The sequence below is a fragment of the Ahaetulla prasina genome, chromosome 1 (genome assembly GCF_028640845.1).
Source record: "Ahaetulla prasina isolate Xishuangbanna chromosome 1, ASM2864084v1, whole genome shotgun sequence".
NCBI lineage: Eukaryota > Metazoa > Chordata > Lepidosauria > Squamata > Colubridae > Ahaetulla > Ahaetulla prasina.
This window is the reverse complement of record NC_080539.1, coordinates 303,325,027-303,345,730: the sequence shown is the minus strand read 5'-3', so window position 1 is coordinate 303,345,730 and position 20,704 is coordinate 303,325,027. Positions and strand designations below refer to the sequence as shown.

Below are 20,704 nucleotides of genomic sequence, written 5' to 3'. Positions count from 1 at the left end.
AGGCATAAGTACAATTCATTCTACACCAACCTTAACTTTGAACCATCACTGATAAAATGGTCCTTAATTTAAGACTATTTATAGCAGTTAAACAGATTGGGGAAAAGGGGCAAACCTTTTATAAGAGTGGGAAACATCCCATGCAATCCTCAGATATATTGTCTACTTAAAAGGCAAACAAAATTAGGTTTATTGAGCACCTTAATGGATGTTCAAAAATATAGACCTATTCATTAATATTGTAGATGCAATACATTTGAAGGTACATTATCAGTTATGATTTTAACCTAGTTTTTCATACTAGTTCAAACAACAGAACTAAATGTGTTGTTGAATTGTAATTCTGTGGCCAAACCCAGCAAACCACATTATAACTTTGCGAGCTAAGCAAACTCTGATGCTCACTCGCATCTTTACAAGTTAGCTATGTCTCAGGTACTTGATCCGATAGCAAGGCAAACTGTATATAGGTAGTCCCCGACTTACGACCACAATTGAGCCCAAAATTTCTGTTAAGTGTGACATTTATTCAGTGAGCTTTGCCTCATTTTATGACCTTTCTTGCCACGGTTGTTAAGTGAATAACTGCAGTTGATAAGTTAGTAACATGGTTGTTAAAGCGAATCAGGTTTCCCCATTGCTTTTGCTTGTCAAAAGGTTGTAAAAGAGGATCAGCCACGGTCATAGGTATGAACCAGTTGCCAAGCATCTGAATTTTGATCACAGCAGCAGGGAGATACTACAAAGGTTGTAAGTGTGAAAAATGGTCATTATTCAGTGCCGTTGCAACTTTGAACGGTCACTATATGAACTGCTGTATATGGAGGATTAGCTGTATGTTCGCTGTCCTTTAGAATAGAATAGAATAGAATTTTATTGGCCAAGTGTGATTGGACACACAAGGAATTTGTCTTGGTGCATATGCTCTCAGTGTACATAAAAGAAAAGATACGTTCATCAAGGTACAACATGTACAACACAATTGATGGTCAATATATCAATATAAATCATAAGGATTGCCAGCAACAAGTTATAGTCATACAGTCATAAGTGGAAAGAGATTGGTGATGGGAACTATGAAACGATTAGAAGTGTTTGTAAAGCGAACACAAGCCAAGACACTTCCTACTTCGCTGCCCAAACGACTGGTCAGCTTGTCCGTCCCCCTTTGTTATTATATCGGTCAATTGTTGGTCCGCGTCCATACACACACATCTATTACAAATCGACAGTGTTGTAGCTGCAACGCGGTTCTGTCTTTGGAGTATCCTTCGAGCGAGTCCACGAAACGGCGAAATCAGGCTCATCGCGTCGTTTTCTTATTTTTCCAGGATGGGTCATGAGATCAGCAGCCCAAAACTGCAGACATTCCGCTCCGGGTAAAACCGCCCCGGAGTTTCCTTCTCGGTTTCAGCGCTTGAAACGGGCCGCTTTGTCGCCCGTCCGAAAGGAGCCGAAGCCGAGGAGAGCCTGTGGCGCAAGCAGCCCAAGGCGCCCCTCCCCATTTCCTCTGCTCTTGCCAAGCGGGCAGGCCTTTTCCCTCCCTCCCCCCCCACCGGTCTCCCAAAGAACGGCCGGGCGGGGTCGGGCGGCGGCGCTGCTTCCCTCGCCGGTGAGGTGCTCTTCGTGGAGCGCTTGAGCAGCGACTGAGGAGCAAGCGGGGTGATGTGGAGCCGGGACTCGAACGGCCAAAGTGGCGCCGTTTCTCCCCGGGGTCCGAGAGGTCATGGCGAACGTCAAAGTAGCTGTGCGAGTCCGGCCCCTCAGCAAAAGGTGAGGCAACGGCTGAGGAGCGGAAAGGGGAAGCCTTCAACGCGTGGACTTGTGTCCACACGTGCTTGCCCAAGTGAGGAAAAACTCGCCTCGGGTGGTTTGCGCACTGCGCCCTTTTCTCCTCCGAGCTTCAGTTAGCGGAGCTTTGCTAGCTAGGCTTGCCTAGGAGGCGCCGGTTAACTTGCGCTCCTCCTTCCAGGAGTGTGTTTGTGTTGTTAATATGAAAGTGGTTTGCTCCCCTTTGGGAACGTGAGAAGTGAGGAGAGTCGTGCTGGATTGCAAGGAGGTCGGGACTGTCCCTAAAGTGTAGCGTGCAGAAAAGAGAATTTACACACTGCGCGGCGTGACCAAACAAGGCAAGCCTGCTTTTGGTTAGGAAAACGTGCAAAGGCTGTAAGAGCTAAGCAGTACTTAATGTTCAACCCTGACCTACAAATATTCTCTTCTTTCGCTACTTTTTAAGAAATGCAACGCACTTTCTGCATCTGCTTTCTAGTAATACTGAATATCTCCCCCCCACAAAAATTTTCCAAGATGTGTAACCTATGCTTCGTTTATATGGAATACTTTTTAACTGTGTTTATGGTACCGTGAATCAAATGAGTGCTGTGTGTAAACTCAATCTGTGTGATTAGTGGTCAAATGGGTTGGGAGAACCCAGAAAATATTGAGTTAATTGAGTACAGTAAACCATGATTGAATTAACTATCAATGGATTGTGTGAAAGCAATCATATCTTTCTTGGGGGATTTGTCATTGAAATCGGGATTATTAATTATGATTTCAGGCTAAATAACTAATTTAGATGCATTTTCAAGAAAGATACAAAAATCTTTTCAAGTTACAGTTTATGGACACAATAAATACCCTTCTTGTTATTTGTGAAGATTCAGATCCTTAAAGACTGTATTTCTATTTTTTTTAAAATGAGAAAATGTGATTCTTCCATCTTTCTTCCTTTGCTTGAATGAATGTTTTGTGAAATGGGTCACGTGTCACAGTTTGAAACTGGGTGCTACTCATCAGCTTCCCAGTCATCTCTGGCCTATTCAGTACATTTTTGTTGCTAATTATTTTATGTCACTGAGTACCATGCTTTTATAAGTACTGGCCTTATTTTTGAATACAGATATACCTTGGCTTACAACAGTTCATTTAGTGACCATTCAAAGTTACAGTGGCATTGAAAAAAGTTTCTTATGACCAGTTTTCACACTTACAACCATTGCAGCATCCCCATGGCCATGTGATCAAAATTCAGATGCTTAGCAATGGACTCATTTATGATGGTTGCAGTGTTCCATTCATGTGATCACCTTTTCCGATCTTCTGACAAGCAAAATCAATGGGGCAGCAAGGTTCACTTAACAACCATTGTTACTAACTTAACAACTGCAGTGATTAACTTAACTGTGACAAGAAAGATTGTAAAATGGGGAAAATTCACTTAACTATCTCACTGAGCAACATAAATGTTGGGTTCAATTGTGGACATAAGTCAAGGACTACCTGTATAGTACTTATCTAGATTTAGTTTGTTACTGTCAAAATATTCAAAAAGCAAGTACTCTTTTTTCCATATAGCCTGAACAAGGTCAGAATTCTTTGTTCTAGCACTCACTTCTGCTGAACAGATTCAGTACTAGAGCGAATTTTTTATTTTTTTTTATTTTGTCATAACAGTATACACAAACATCGTCATAAATAACAACAACACATCATGAAAGAAATATATATATATAAATATATATAAGTAAAAGTAGGCAACAGCTATGTTAATTTGATATAATGATGGGAACAATAGGACAGGAACGGTAGGCACTTTTGTGCTCTTATGCACGCCCCTTATAGTCCTCTTAGGAATGGGGTGAGGTCAATAGTAGACAGTTTTTGGTTGAAGATTTTGGGATTTTGAGTAGAGACTATGGAGTCGGGTAATGAGTTCCAAGTGTTAACAACTCTGTTACAGAAGTCATTTTCTGCAATCAAGTTTGAAGCGGTTGACATTAAGTTTGAATCTATTGTTTGCTCTTGTATTATTGCGATTGAAGCTGAAGTAGTCTTTTACAGGAAGGATATTGCAATAGATGATTTTGTGTGTTAAACACTGGTCATGTCAAAGTCAGCGGAGTTCTAAGTTTTCTAATCCCAGGATTTCAAGTCTGGTGGTATAAGGTATTTTGTTGTTTTCGGAGGAGCGAAGACTCTTCTAGTAAAATATTTCTGGACGCGTTTGATTGTATTAATGTCAGAGATGTGGTATGGGTTCCAGACGGATGAGCTGTATTCAAGAATAGGTCTGGCAAATGTTTTGTATGCTCTAGTTAGTAGTGTAGAGTTTTTGGAAAAGAAGCTGTGTAAAATTAGGTTTACAACTCTTAGAGCCTTTTTTGCTATGTAGTTGCAGTGGGCTTTGGCATTTAGGTCATTTGATATGAAAACTCCAAGATCTTTGACAGAGTGGGGGTTGTCTGTAAGGTAATGACCATCAAGTTTGTACTTGTTGATAGGGTTCTTTTTTCCAATACGTAAGACTGAGCATTTGCTGGTTGAGATTTGGAGTTGCCAAGTTTTAGACCAATCGGAAACTAAGTCGAGGTCTTCTTGAAGGGTAGAAGTATTGTTAGTGGTATTAAATAGTTTGACATCGTCAGCAAAGAGAACACAATAACTTGAGATAAGGTCACAGAGATCATTTATGTATAGTATGAAGAGCGTTGGTCTAAGAACACTACCTTGGGGAACACCACTTTTGACAGGAATAGGATTTGATATAGCGTTGCCAATTTTGACCACTTGTTGTCTGTTTGAAAGGAAGGCATTTATCCAATTGTGAAGAGGTCCCGAAATGATGTAGGATTTTAGTTTGAGGGGAAGTTTATCATGTACTACTGAGTCAAAAGCTTTGCAGAAGTCTATGTAGATTGCATCTATTGCTTTTCCTTGATGAGATGATAATCTCATCTGTTTCTTTTATTTAGTAATGAAAGACCTTATTTTTCAATTTAAACTGTAGCTAATTTGAGGTTTACCTTACAATGAGTCATTTAACCCTCTATAATTTTCCTACCTGATCATCTTTCCCTGCTTTGTGGCTTGAGCTTCATTATTAAGTAATTCCACATATCCTCAGACTTGATGCTTATCTATTACTGAACAATAATTTTGATTTACAAAATTACAGTACTGCAAATTCAGCTCCCATAACTATTGGCTATACTGCTGTATGAACATGTGTGTATAATAAAATAATTAAGAACATGTGTATTGTGGAGTTTGGGGGAGGATAGAAGAAAAAAACTTTGGAGTTGTACAAAATCTGTGTGACAAATAATCCCTCCTCTGGAGAAGGGAGGGAATAACAAAAAAATAAAACAGATGCAGTCTGTGTACTGTCAGGTCTTTGTTTTGGGTGCAGCTCAATGGCTACATCATGTTTTCTGACATTTGGCCATTATAAATAACTTTTCACTGTTATAGGCAAGATAGTTTCTCAGCCTTGCAGTGTTATGTTGACATTCTAAGGCAGTTAAGCTTTAATTGGCAGAAACAAAGAAACATCTTAAAATACTTATTTTTGTTAATTTTTATGTGCACAATTTCAACAGTGCCGCTTTCTAAGCACTATACTTTCAGTTATTACATGTATTGCCTCAGGCTTTCATAAGGAGAATAAACAAATACAAATAAAGAAAAGAATAGCTTGAAGCTTCTTTAGAGAGAAAAAAAACACGGTCCTACATCTCCAGCTGTGCTCATGTATGTGTTTACCCCATTCTAGTCAGGGAATTCTGGGAATCAAAGTCCACATATCTGACAGCTGCCAAGTTTAAAAAACAATGAATTGCTTACTTCTGGTTTACTGACTAAATTATAGTTGGCTGGGTCTCTACAGCACACTGAAATGGATTATGTTTTATAAACCTTAACAGAAAGATTCACAGAAGGCACTAAACAAGCCACAATTTAGCTTGTTATGTGAAGCCAGCCATAATTTGTGTGTGGGCAGGATAAGTGAAATATCTGGTATTGTTCTGTAAACTATGATTTATATGTCAGTTTGTGTGAATTTATAAAGATTGAAGCTAGTAAAGAGGAATCAACAATTTCCAGATTAGATGAAACAATAATGAAAACAAAGAGATATTTCTGACTCTCGGTGCTGAGAAAAGAACAGCAAAAAGTCTTTTGACTTGAAAGGGTGGGAGGAAGTAGATTTAAGGGATTTAAGGATTTCATTCCAGGCGACAGACAAACAGACGTGTCTTTTTTGTTGCCTGCAATTATACAGCTTGAATCTTTAGGCCAATCTGAGGCTTCAACTATTCTTATTGTGACTTTATGTGGGGTTGACTTTGTGAAGAATTGGCATTGCCATGTTTAGTGAAGTCTGACAGAATGAAAATAGGATGTATTAGTATGAATGATGAAAAGATTTGGCTGTGTACAGTGTACACAGAACATTGGATGGCAATAAAGATTATTGGAAGTTCACTTCCTGCTATCCAGGACATAGCATATAAAGGATGCTTGATCAGGGTCCGCAGTATTGCCTGGGACCTTACCAGAGGTGGTATTCAGCCGGTTTGTACCGGTTCAGGTGAACCGGTAGCGAAAATTGTTAGTGGACCCACCCACTTGCCCCAGCATTATGCATCCTATTTAGACACGTTTTTGAGTCTGGGTGCATGCGCAGAAGGCATGCACATGAAGCGAGCGTGCACATGCGGGGTAAACTGGTGGTAAAAATATTGGAAACCCACCACTGGATGCTATATATCCTCTCCATGGCCGGTTTTCTTTGTTACCTTCTGGGAGGCGGCTTCCCAGTATCCAAAGCAGAACAACTACATTCTGTAATAGCTTTATACCATATAGTATCAACATTGTTAACTCTCAAAACTCTTTTTCCGCTATGTATTCTAAATGCTCTGTGGTTAATATATATGTGTGATTATGCATATATTGCATATATATACAATGTGTATCGTTGTGTATGTGTATATATTTCTTTCGAGAATGGGCATCAGAATTTCATTTTTTAATTTGTGCCACAAAAAAGTGACAATAAAGGTTATCTATCTATCTATCTATCAGTGACAATGTGAGCCATGCCCTCTGCATCTTTTTCAAAATGCCTTACTGGTTCTGCTTTCATGAATTATGATTAGGGGAATCCCAAGGTTTGTAATAGTCTGACCCAACTTTGATTTGTTAAAAAATGTGAACATTTTCATGCATACACAAAGCCTAGTATTCATTTATCAGTGTGGCATCTGGGTCTTGCAGGATGGCACTCCTTTTAATAGGTGAGACTTGCTAAATGCCTCTTGTGCTGGATCTGACGCAGTGGGTAAATGTAACTGGGAAGAGGTGCTTCCTCAAATAATTCAACCCCATGCCACATAGGGCTTAATAGGTCATTGCCACCATCTTGAGTTGAACCCAGAAGTAAACTGGCAACCAACGGAGCTTGTGGAACAGAGATTCAAGATGCACTAATTGAGGAGTGCACATAACTGTCAAAGTTGCTTTATTTTGCACAAGCTGCAGTTTTCATATGCTGTTCAAGGAAAACCCCACCTAGACGATTACAGTAATCCATTTGGGAGATAATCAGAGTCTGGGTGACTGACTGACTGCTTACTGAGCCAATAAATGGATGGAACTGACATACAACACAAAGTTCTGCAAAGACCTTCCTGGCTAAGACTGCCATCTAGTCTTCAAACAAGAGTGATAAGGGACCTCTAAATTGCACAAAGGTCTGATTTGGGTAGTGACATCCCATTTAGCACCAAAGATGGTAAGTTTCCAGAACCCAAAGGCCTCAAGACCCAAAACCACTCAGTCTTGATAGAATTTGTTCTTTGGTTCCCTATCCAAACTCCCATAGTTTCCAAACACTGTTAAAGCATCACAAAATTTGCCAGAAGCAGAGGTGATACTTCACCCATGGCAATGGATGATCTTACCCATCAACTTCACATAGATGTTAAACAGGTGTGGAAAGAATACCAATCCTTCTAGAACTGTGGAAACCACGTCCGAGGGCAGAAATTCTCACTCTTGATTAACACCAACTGGAATTCGCACCAGAGGAAGGAGGAGAACGATACATTGCTACCCACACACAACCCCTATAGTTGGTGTAGGACAGGGGTCTGCAAACTTGGCTCTTTTAAGATTTGTGGACTTTAATTCCCAGAGCTGGCTGAGGAACTCTGAGAGTTGAAGTCCACAAGTCTTAAAAGAGCCAAGTTTGCAGATCTCTGGTGTAGGAGGATACAATGATTGATTGTATTGAAAGCCATAAAGAAAAGCAAGGGTCTACTCTATGTACTTCCCCCCAACTGTTCACACCAGAGGTCATCCAAAGCACAATCAATTTTGGGTCAGTACCATGCCCAGGTTTGAAACTAGACTGAACATATTCCACATCATCTGCTTTCTCCAGGATTCTCTAAAACTCTTGGTGACCACCTTTTCAACAACCTTCCCCCAAAAAAGGAAAAGTTGAATACTGAATGAATATTGCCCAGTATGGTTGGGTGTAGTGATGGGTTTTTTTTTTTAGGAGAGGTGCTACCCAACCCCTCCTTAAGAAATAAAGGGACAACCTTCTCTCTCATGGAAAGAGTTCACCACCGTCAAAACCCAACCACTTGTCACCTCCCAGGGTGGCTTTACCAAGCAAGAGGCACATAGATCTAATAAACAGGTGGCCAAGCTCACAGTCATGAGGGCCCTGACCACTTTATCCAGGCCCAAAAGTATTTTAAGAAACTTTAAAAAATGTAAATTGATGAATGTAGGTGAAGAATGGAGTTTTTCGTAGTCATATGGTTTATTAAAAGTGAATCCTGCTGTATGAAATTTGCTTCCTCGTTACTGGTTATGTGAAGGGCATATTGCAGACAGGGATTGGCAGATTCCTTTGATTTTGTTTCCCTACTCTCAACTCCAATGACACCAGTAATCCTCCACAATAAGGGTTGAAGAGCAAGGATTTGACAGGCAGGGGTCAAGTGATGTGTCAAAACTCGCTCCTGGATTTATGTCAGCATTTTGTGTGGAAGAGAAGCAGATGAAGGGTAAGGGAGAAGAAGAAGAATCTCTTTTACTTGTCTTCTCTTCAGCTTGAGACAGGTGCTGAGACAGAGAGATATGACAGCACTCACTTGTCATGTCTCTTGGAACTGCTTTCTTCTTCTTTGGTGTTTCTTCAGAGTCTTTCCCATCTCTGAAGGATTCAAAATGTGTTAATGAAGATAGATGTTTTGTCTTCAAGTCAGTCTTGATTCCTAAGAACTGCTTCCTACAGTTTTCCTGGCAGCATTTTTGGAAGCCGCTTGCCATGTCTTCCTCCTAGAACCTAGAGAGAGTGACCAGCCCTGAATCACCCACCTGGCTTTTTGCTAAGATAGGACCAGAGCCAATCTCTCCAGTTTTAGCCTTTCAACCTTACACCAAACTGGCCCTCAGGATGGGGAGTATAAGGCACAGTTTCTCTTTGCAAAATGCCCTGCTTTAAAATGACTGCAAATAGGTGTCTGGTATATCTTTTGCTGCCATTGGTGCAAGCCACCCAGCTACTGGGCAGTGCAGAGCGGTGAGCTCTTTCTGCTGGAAGGAAACCAACATGAACAGTGGCAGAGAAAAATGCCTGGCACCCCAAGGGAAAGGGTGTACCTCTACCAGCCTCAAGTGGTTCATAGATGTTGGGCTGACCTACGACATACAGCCACCTGTTATGATTGTTATTTGTATGCTTAGAATGTGAATTGATCCAACTGAATTAACAAACAGGGATAGTCAGTTTGATGGCTCTGTTTGCCCCTTTTTAACTAGCTACTTTTGATGCTTACATTGTAACATGCAGAAATGTGTGGAAAGAACCCACAAGTACTTTCAAGTGCTGTTCCTCTAAATGAGATTTTAAAGTTGCCATATTTGGCTTTTAATTAAAAAAAAACTTATGTCTTAATTGTTGTTTGTTCTCATATTTACAGAGAGCATGCAGAAGGAAGAGCAATAATTGTAGAAATTGAAGATAGAGTGGCAACGGTAAAAAAAGTAAAGGTAAGTTTGCTACACCTGGCAAAATATAATAGCCACATGATGACTGATCAGATATAATCAAAGTGGTGTAGGGATGAAAGAATATTGTTCACTATAGAAGTAGACTCTATACAACAGTAGTTTCTTTGCTTTCTATCACCTTGCATCTCTACATATCAAATACAAAGTATTTCCTAAGCTTCCAGAGCAAGCTTTGAGTTTTACTAGACTATCCGAGAGACATGTGGTATTTTATCACTATTTTATCACTAGGGTGACATAATTGGATATAACTTCACTTGGAGTGGAAACATGTGGATTCAGCTCACCATTCTTAGATGAAGCTCTGAGTGAACCTGAGCCTGCCACAAATTTATACTTTGCAGAAGGATTAAAGAAAGGAGTCCCTGTGGATTTTACTTTGCTTGTCTTTACTGTCTATAGGGGACAGTGCTCATCTCTGTTTCAAGGGCTGTTGAGCCAACACTGCCTGAAGATGTTTCTGTGGTCATGTGGTCAACATGATGTCACAGAGTGCTGTTACCTTCCCATAGAAGTGATATCTATTTATCTACTCACATTTGCATGCTTTTGAACTGCTAGATAGGCAGAAGCTGGGGCAAGAACGGGAACTCACCTCATTGCCCAGAGCTCAGGTCTTAAACCTGGGCTGGCAGGTTTCCAGCCGACAAGCTTAGTGTCTTAACTGCTGAGCCATTGCGCTGCATTTCAGAATGATTATGGGTGAAAAAAATATATATCTCACATTTCATTTAACAATTCTGGAAGGAAAGGGAAAATATGAATATAGTATAATATATAAACTATCTACTTGGAAAAGAAGCATACGAGTTTTATTTTTTCCAGACTTATCTGCAGAATCCAGAGTCTGCTCATTTAACACCCTTAAATGTAATTTTCAGCAATGCAACTAAAAACAGAAATTCCTATATTTTTCCCCTTCATTACTACTTCTTGATATTTTGTGACTACTGTATTTTTTAAACTGATATTCCTTAGAATAATTATGAAAACACTAGCTGCATTTTTCACAAAAGCTTAAAATTCAAAGACTAATTCTTGAATGTAGTAAATATTTTGTGGTATTTTGTTTAGAAAGAGTGCAGATTCAAATGCTGAATTTGAGCACTGAGTAGAAACTGAAAAGAAACCAGTGCCAAGAAAAACTAAAGTCAATTCAATACAAAATGCTAAAAGAGTTTTAATTGTCCGTCTGGACAAAGTCAGACATAACAATGAGGGGGAAGGGAGGTAATAGAGTCACTTCATTTGTTTTTAAAAAAATTGCAGTTATGTATTGTATGGAAAATCTGTGGAAGTCAAAAATAAAATAGGAAGGAAATGCAAAAGGTGGAGGGTGAGAGAAGCTTAAATTGGCCGATCTTCTATGCTCCTTATAGAAAAGGAGTAAACATATTTGGAACCTTAAAATAAATACTAAATTGACCTCCTTTTATACCAAGAGTTGCTCTATTCTTTTGCATCTCAGCTGTACTGTAATCTTTTATTCTTTCAGGACAGTAACATAAGCACACAAGCAAAAACAGAATTGGTGGGTTTTTTTTAACTTTTTCCTGTCTTGCTCTTGATAGTAGTCTAATATGATAGCAGCTATTTTCTGGGAAACTTAACAAAAATGTGTACTGAATTGCAGCTAACATCCTTGTGGACTGACTGTATCCTTTCCTTTTTGGAGATTCTTGAAGGCTTCCTTTATAGGCATGGGAAACGGAGCTGGTTTTTTTCCAGACATTGGGACTCCTGAATGCTACTGTACTCTCTTAGTCAAAAAGTAAAATGGCCAGAAAATCAGTTTCTGTTGGCAATATATCTTACAATTCAGAAGACACATAAGTGAATTATAGGGTTACCATGATTACTGTGGGAATTCTACAGGACAGATGCTTCCTATTTCTTGCTAGGTCTTTGTATCTGCTTGCCTGCCTGATTATTTTAGGCAATTTGCTTAAGATAATTAGTGTTTGAACATCTTAGGAAGCAGTTTGGCAGAGATCAAAGAACTAGATAAGTAATTTCCTTGTTTTAAATTCTTTCCGGAGCTGGGCTTGTTCACCCATTCTAGGAGGAGGACAGTAGATAGTGTTCCATGTCTTTTTAGGAAGTTCAGAAGATCAATTGCCTGTTTCTTACAGTGGGTTGTGAAGTGGATGGCATATTGCTTAGAAATATTACTTTTTGCCAATGAAGCTGATGCTATACATATTCTGCTGATAGCAATCATGTAAACCTGAAATGATCTTTAGACTATTAACCCAATACAGATATGAGAATTAGTTGTACCTAATAGAACAAAGGTTTAATGAACATAATTATATAGTTTCAATCTTGAAATAACTCTTTTCTCTGCTCTCTTCTTTCCTAGTCAGCAAGCTTAAGGTGAGGGAGCTAAGAATGTTATATCAGCTGCATGCAGGTGTGTTTATGTGTGTGCCTTTGAGTCAGTACTGCCTCTTGGCAACTGCCTGGATTAGTCTTTGCAGTTTTCTTGGCAATTTTTTTCAGAAGTGGTTTGCCATTTTGTCCTTTCTAGGACCGAGAGAGAGTGAATGGCCCATGGTCACCCAGCTGGCTTTGTGCCTAAGACAATACTAGGACTCAAGATCCCCTGGTTTCTGTCTCAGTTACCTTATCTCTCTGTGTCACTGTGTTGTGGCTGTTAAAAATATAGTATCTTCATGTTTCTTAGGATTGTTAGAAGCTTTGCTTGTATAGTATGCTGTTGTGGAGTTTAGCAATAGGCAGCTATTAAAATGCAGGTATTCACGAATAATCCTTGATATTATAATTGGTTTCTTTGCCTGGGAGAATCTATCCTCATAATACTCACATTTTACTAAAAGAATTACCCCATGCCAACAACATCAGAAAATAGTTTCAGCTCTACAATATTTATAGGAGCCTAGCATATACATGCAGTACTCAAAGTTTTCTTGTCCAAGATCCAAATTCAGCTCCTCTTTGGCATCCTTTTGGGCCCTTGTAGCTCATTTTTTTCCCTTGAAAGAGTTCAATCTAAGTTCTTGAGGTTTATCTTCCAAGTATGCTGCTGCGTTCCAAATGTGGTGTTTTGCCATGAATCCAGCCTATTCAAAATAGAAACTTCCTCCTGGATTCATATCCTCTTGAACTGGAGTAGGCTTATTTTTTTCCAACTAGCTTGGTCCCTTTAATTACTTCTGACAGCTTCCAGCATTGGGCAATCCATTAAAAAATTAAATTCCTACTGTTCCTCAAAAACAGCCATCACCCTTATGGGCTACCTACATACAGTAGCTGATCTTAAACAACGTGACATCAACTTAGAGCTATAATCAGATTTGTCACTCTTGTTCAGAATGGCTCCTTATGAACCATTCTATACATTTATTTCACCCAGTCAGATATCTCAGTAGCATAAACAACCCCTAAATTTAGGAGGGCTTTGTCTTTGGCTAGACTCAATGCTTTTCCAACAACAGTCATGGAGGTGTGTGTGCAAGATACCAGAACATCCCTTTCGAGCAGAGATTGTACCCATGAAGTGGAGGTGAAACACTGGATCATGTTACATTGTACTGCTCCTTCTATGCTGATGCTCTCTAGGACAGGGGTCTCTAACCTTGGTCCCTTTAAGACTTGTGGACTTCAACTCCCAGAGTTCCTCAGCCAGCTTTGCTGGTTGAAGTCCACAAGTCTTAGAGTTGAAGTCCACAAGTCTTAAAGGGACCAGGGTTGGAGACCCCTGCTCTAGGAAATACTATTTCCACTCATCACCTAGTTACATCAAATCCTTCTACCTCAATTTGTTACTATCAACTCAGCCTGGTTCTACTTTGATGCTTGCAACCAAATATTATTTCATAGCTTGTTGTACAAATTGTATATTGTAATTTTTTTAAAAACAACTCCTCGGTATTTTCCATTTGAAAACTTTTGATGCAGCTGTTCATTTAATCACTACTTTATAATACTGTATTATGTCCTTACTGTCAGTTGAGTCTTATTTCTGTCTTATTTTCATTATTAGCTGCCAAAGCCATTTTAACAATACAGATAGCTATTATAATTAGACTCTAGTTCTTTTAGTTCTTTTAATTTTGAAACCTTAACAATTTCTTACGTATTATTCTTTTCTATACATTCCATCATTACATTTTCTCTAAATACAATGATAATTACAACTTATAATGGTTCTACCGTGTTTCCCCGAAAATAAGATCCTGTCTTATATTTTTTTGAACTCTGAAATAAGCGCTTGGCCTTATTTTCGGGGAGGTTTTATTATTTTGGGGCATGTGGAGCAAAATGGGGCTCCTCTTGCCATCTTACCTGATTTCCAGCTCTGCGTTTAAATATTTTTTGGAGGGCTTATTTTTTTGGGGAGGGGGACTGCTTATTTTAGTGCATGAGCTCAAAAGCCCAATTGGGCTTATTACCAGTGGATGTCTTATTTTTGGAGAAACAGGGTATGTATTTCCCATTGATGATTTTACTATTCTCTTATTTTAAACAATCATTTGGTTGCCTTATATAAGTTGTATTATACTTTATTATATTAATTTCTATGCCCCAAACTCTTAAATTTTAAATTACAATTTTACTTGTGTTATTATATGGTTTTATAGCTTGTTTTACTCTAAATCAATTGTGGCTCTATTGTTTTGATGGTCAGTGACTGAAATGAAATGACTGACTGAATAAAAGCACTGTGTTTTTTCTTCTTCTTCCAACAAATATAATAAAAGTGATCATAGTAATCACCCTATTAGATCAGGGCAGGCCAGTTTCCCATCCATAGAGGAAGACTAAAAATAGAAATTAGATATCACCGCCACCTCCTGCTTGTAGTCAATTACATGATCCCATTGATAGGCCTAACGTGTAAGTTTTATTATGGAGGCCATTTTATAAATATGGGTAGTCCTTGACTTACAACCATTCACTTAGTGACTGTTTGAAGTTGCGATAAAACTGAAAAAAGTGACTTATGACTGGTTTTCACACTTACCTTGCAACATCCCCATGGTCATGTGATCAAAATTTGGGCACTTGCCAACTGGCATGCATTTATGACAGTTACACTGTCCCAAGTCATGTGATCACCATTTGTAAGCTTTCTGGCTTCCAAAAAAAAAAGTCAATAGGGGAAGACAGATTCGTTTAACCACAGCACGATTCACTTATCAACTGCAATGATTCACTTAACAATTGTGGCAAAAAGGTTGTAAAATGGGGGAAAACTCATTTAATAATTACCTTGCTTAGCAACGGAAATTTTGGACTCAACTGTGGTCGTAGGTCAATGACTCCCTGTAATGGCTTTTGTCTTTCTTGAAAAAAAAGTTTAGAAGAATATGTAAGACAAGTTGGAACGGCAGCTTAGGTAATAGCTTTTCATCATGCAAAGGGCCATGCCGGCATGTTGAGAATTGCACCGTATGCTTAAAATTGCAAAATAATTTCACCAGTTGATATACAATTTTTTTAACATGAACGAAGATTTAGGACTTGACGTACATTTTTCCATCTATACTTGCTTTGGGGTTATAAAAAGTATACTCTTCATAAACCACTATTTTATAATAAATCTTGAAGGTACAGATTTATGAAAGTGGGACCATCTTTTGTTTCTTGTTTTAAATTCAGGTGGACAACAGGTTCGAAAGTGTTTGGGGCACAAGGGAAAAAGTTGTGTCATTTGGTTTTGATTACTGCTATTGGTCAATTGATCCTGAAGATCCGAAATATGCATCTCAGGAAACTGTAAGTGTCAATAGTTTCAATTCTTTTCTCTGTTTTGTGTTTTTGTTCTTGGAAATCAGCAAAAAAAATTGTTTGCAACTGAAATAACACTAGCAGTGAGCAATTGGTCTCCCCCACCCCCCAATTGTCAATTTTAATACTCGGAGATGTGGAGTCCTTTACCACTTGCTCTGCTCACCATAATTCATAATAAAGATACAGATTCCTTAAGTGGGTCCAATAATAGGGTATCTTGCCTGTATTCTATGTCATGCTACAGTTGTTGACCCAATAGTTTCATAGTACTCAGTTCTTCACAATACCAAGATGCCGAGCCTGTTCCAAGATTTGGTTAGAAGCATTTCCAAGCATTCCTGAGATAGAATAGCTTCCTTTCTTCATTCTGTGATGTCAGGATCTCACCAATAATGGCAAAGTCATGTCATTCAGTCAGTATATAATGAAGAGATGCAGGAAAAAAAGAAAACAATGGGCCAGTTCAACCAGTGGGACTCAGCTGCTTCCTTCACCATTCTATTTGTATTTTCTATTTTTACCCAGAAGGAAAACTATGATTCAAACTCTACCCTCTCACCGGTTGTCTATGCTACTTCTTTCCATATGGAGTAACCTTTTTGCAGGGATATCTCTTTTCTATTAATTTCCTGCTTTGGGTAGTTGTGGTTAGCTAGTAAACTGACTTTGCAGGTAAAGGAGGCACAAGGGAGACAAGACAGGGATCCTATGAACCTCTGCAGAATTATGCCAAAGCAAAGCATATCTCTCGTATGGCTTCTTTCAATGTATAAATCACTACTACATGAGAATGTGGCATTTGAGTTGTGTCAGCTGCAAATTAGTACCGCCTTTTTTCAAATCGCAAACAAATATTCTGGATAATTTTCAATTTCAGGAAAAACTTATTTTTCTTTCTCCATCACTTCTTCAGGTGGAACACACATGGCAACATTTTTCTCTGCTTTGTTTCTTCGTTAGCTTTTTACTGTTGATGCTGATTGCTCATCATTCTTCTTACCGCTCAGCTCACATTTCACAATCAGCTGCCCCTGCTGTGGGATGAAGCATGATACCTTGCCAGGATTAGACATTATTGGAAAATTATATTAAGTGGAAAATTATAACATAAAATCAGATGTTTTTCAAAAGCCACCCACTGACATCAGCTCCGGTAATAAGAGCCTGCCTCACTTTCAATTACTATCACTTGCTGCTTACTTATATGCATAATGCAAGGAGACATGAAAGAGGAAGAGGTTGCTTACCTGCAAGTGTGGTTCTTTGAACTGCCATTATTCAGATAACTCACCTTGGCCTCAGTGTGACCTACAGATTTTATGTCTGTATTATTTCAAAGAACAGAGGTAAAACTTAATGGCTTTTGACCACATTTAATGGACGACAACTATGGAATCTGACAATAAGCTCCACTTTAGAACATTCCCACAGTGGTCTGTGCAAGTACAAGAAAATCTGAGCATTGAGCGCATGGGTGTCTGCTTAAAGAACCACAGCTAGAGATAAACAGTCTCCTTGCGCCCTTTTTTTTTTAAAAAAAAAGCAAGGAAACATATATTATTCCTGCAAGCCATTAATAATAATTACTTTTCCATATGGTCGGTCCTACTTGGCCAATTCAATTAGTGAGAAGCCATGAAGAAGTTATCAGGTGGTATATTTGATCAATATAATACTGTATACATTATTTACTATAACAGTAAAAAGAAAAGGAGATGGAATATTATGAACTATTCTCAATATTATATTTGTATTTTATATTAAAAAATAGGAATCAAAAGTCTTTTTAAAATAATGTGAATCCTTAACTACTGCTTAATGTTTGTTATTGTCATTAAATTAGCTGAACATTTTCTGGTTAATATAAGAATATTTTTTTGTGAAAGCACAAATCAATAACTGATTGACATTTCCAAATCAAGTATCTTTGTATTGACAAGAATATTCATAAACTATTTTATATAAATATATTACTTTAAAAAGCTTCATTTGACACCAGAGAAATGAAAAAAAATCTGTTTCTGGAGTAATTGGAGTAAACCAGGATTGAGCTCACTCAAGGGAGTTGACTGAGTCTTCTATGTAAAATACACATGTTAATGCTGTTAGTGACAATATATAGGTAGTCTTTGACTTACAACCACAGTTGAGCCCAAAACTTTCTGTTGGTGCAATATTTGTTAAGTGAGTTTTGCCACATTTTATGACTTTTCTTGCCACAGTGGTTAAGTGAATCACTGCAGGTATTAAGTTAGTAACATGGTTGTTAATGAATCTGGCTTCCCCATAGACTTCGCTTGTCAGAAGGTCGCAAGGTGATCACATGAGCTCAGAACACTGCGTGAATATGAATCAGTTGCCCGGTGTCTGAATTTTGATCATGTGACCATGAGGATGCTGCAATGATCATTAGTGTGAAAAATGGTCATAAGTCACTTTTGTCAGTGCCATTGTAATTTTGAATGGTCACTAAATCAACTGTTGTAAGTCAGGGATTACCTTTATTGTGTAATTTATCGACTATTATCTATCAGTAATTTGTACATACTTCAAAAGTATTGGGAGTTCTGGAATGAAGATATGGCTTGAAATGTTCATTGTGTTCTGGAAATTAGAAACATTCATTATGTTGTGGCCTGTCAGCTGCCGGCTCCTCTAGCAGCCAAATCAGAGGAGGAGAAGGAGGTGTGGGAGTCAGGATCAGCATCAAGGCAACCTGAGAGCTCCAAGGGGAAAGAGGGAATGGAGCTGGCAGAGAGAGAGAGAGAGAGGCGGAACCTGGGCCGTCCGTCAGCCCTCATATGGAGAGTCAACAGCCCCCAGGTCTGGAGGTGGTTGATGGAGAAGAAGAGGCGCAGAAGGCAGAGAAGAGGAGAGAAGTGGAAATCCGTGGGCCGATCCTGGGGAAGGAAGAGCCGCTGCTGCTAGCGAAGCCCCACCCTAGCTCTGGGGATAAAAGGCAGGGGGCGGAGATGAATAGATGTGACAGACATTCATCTTCCGGTTGGATGGACTTGTTAACCTGAGAGAAATTTTTTTGCCGGGGCTGCTGGCACTCCTAATAAAGGAATCTTTTGAGTTCACTTCAGAAGGTTTGTTGTGTTTGGGGAGCTGGGTCAGACCACATTAACATTTAAGAAAACATCTTAAAATATTGTTAAAGTGCATTTCCAAAGAAAATGCATTCTCCTTTTCTACTCAGCTGAGAATAGAAAAGTGAAATCTAAGCCATCTGTTTAACATATTACAGCTTTTGCACAGACGTGATATTTTCCATTATGATTCTTTGTTAGAACTTTTTTCACCCTAGGGACAGAAGTGGATATTACTAAAACTAAGAACAAGATTTACTGCACACAAGACTTAAACAGTTTTTTAAAATTAAAAATTTATTAAAGATAGCTTCCAGATTGAGTTTCTTGTGCTTTTGAAAATGATTTTTACAAAACTATTTGAAAGTTTAAATAAATACAATTTTTATAAGAAAGAAAATGATTCAAAAGATAGAAGCAGAGGTTTAGAAAAGGAATCAAAATATTAATAGGCTGATAGAGACAACCAGAAGACTCAGAATGATCATGAGATAGCAACCAAGTTAAAAGTGCTGTAGATTGTTAAAAACACTTGAATATTTTGATCCATTTATTAGAAAGTATGAGCCATGGTTTGTGACTATTGTTCAGTTGGTTATAGTTAACATAAAACAGATTTGGAACACCAGAAATCAGAGATTAGGATGGTGAGAGAATTAGGATAATTCAAAATCAGTATGTGACAGAGCTCTTTATTCAGTAGAAATTCCAAATCCTTTTTATGCAAATTCAATACTAAGAAATTGATAGAAATGTTATATAATATGTTTAGGGTAGGACAAAGCCAGAGAGAGAATCACTAATTTATCAATAAATTAGGTTATCTGTGATGGTAGTTTACAGTGCAAAAGTATAAAATTCTGCCACTTGATCATAAATTTCTATTCTGGAATAATTACGTCTGGAAAACTAATAACTCTAGGATAGTAAAATGGCACTTTGAGGGAAGTATTCCAGGAAATACAAGGACACTGAACTAAGTCTAGACCAGAGTTTTGTATGCAACTATTGAATAGTACTTAAATTATATAGTGTCCAGGTCTTATTCCTGATCTTATGTAATTGAAAGCACATAATGGCCCCGGCTGGACTGGGAGTCATGTGTACAGAATGGAAGTCTAACTCATTTGATGGTGTCTTTCATTGTACAATTGCATTATAATGAAAACTACTGCTTTGATCCAGTTTTTTTTAATACCATAGCTGAGTGGAGAGATTCTTTTTTAAAAATGCAAACACATAGAAGAATTAGACTTCTTTTTCTGGTGAATGTGGTCCCTGTCCATATTGGGTCACCATTTGCACGTAAGCAAGCCAACAAATTTAGTCTTTGCGATGAGTTGGGAACCAGGAATTGAAGGATAAAATCAACTGCAAAGATGAGAAACCAAACTGAAAGCAAAGTAAGAAAAGTAACCAGAAATTAGGAATGCACCTCCCTCCCATTTCAAAGTTTATCAGGATTTGATTAAGCAGAACATAATTTCTCCCTTCTAGTCAGGAATCATCTGGCCATATGTTTCTATGCAGAATCCCATTCTAGCTGCTTTTGGCATAAAAGTCATCCAAAATGGAAACAGAGTATTGCATTTTTAGAAAGAGTTGAGATTAAATTAGTTCTTAAATGCACTTATTTGGGAAGAGACTAAGAAAATTACTGTAGAAGCAAGTGACTCTTTTCTCATAAAATAGTGATAAAATAAAATAGTGATAAAAGTGACCATTCAGCTGTTGTCATTGTTTCCCCAATTTTCTGAGAGAAATGCAATAAGAAAGGGTTTTTTGTGTAAATAATTGGATCAGTATATAATGAACTGTAGTAGGCGGAGGGAAATCTCTGCAAAACGGTTTAGCTGTGTTACATTTCTTCTGCCAGTAACACAGCTGGTGCATTCAGAAGACATTTAAATGGCTTGGATTCTACATGAATAAGGTCATTTCTTTGGCATTAGTGATTTTATTCCCCCTCCAGAATTCTT

The 20,704-nt window shown here is 38.4% G+C and overlaps 1 protein-coding gene across 3 annotated transcripts in view; it reads left to right on the top strand.

Annotated features, from left to right (window-relative positions):
- The first annotated feature begins 962 nt into the window (after positions 1-962).
- Positions 963-20,704, top strand: part of STARD9 (StAR related lipid transfer domain containing 9) — a 121,904-nt gene continuing 102,162 nt past the window's right edge. For all 3 annotated transcript variants that reach the window (XM_058161995.1, XM_058161993.1, XM_058161994.1), the window contains exons 1-3: positions 963-1,773; positions 9,786-9,855; positions 15,502-15,618. In XM_058161995.1, coding sequence (XP_058017978.1) covers positions 1,727-1,773; positions 9,786-9,855; positions 15,502-15,618 — 234 coding nt within the window. In that variant the 5' untranslated portion in view covers positions 963-1,726. The remainder of the gene's footprint in view (positions 1,774-9,785; positions 9,856-15,501; positions 15,619-20,704) is intronic.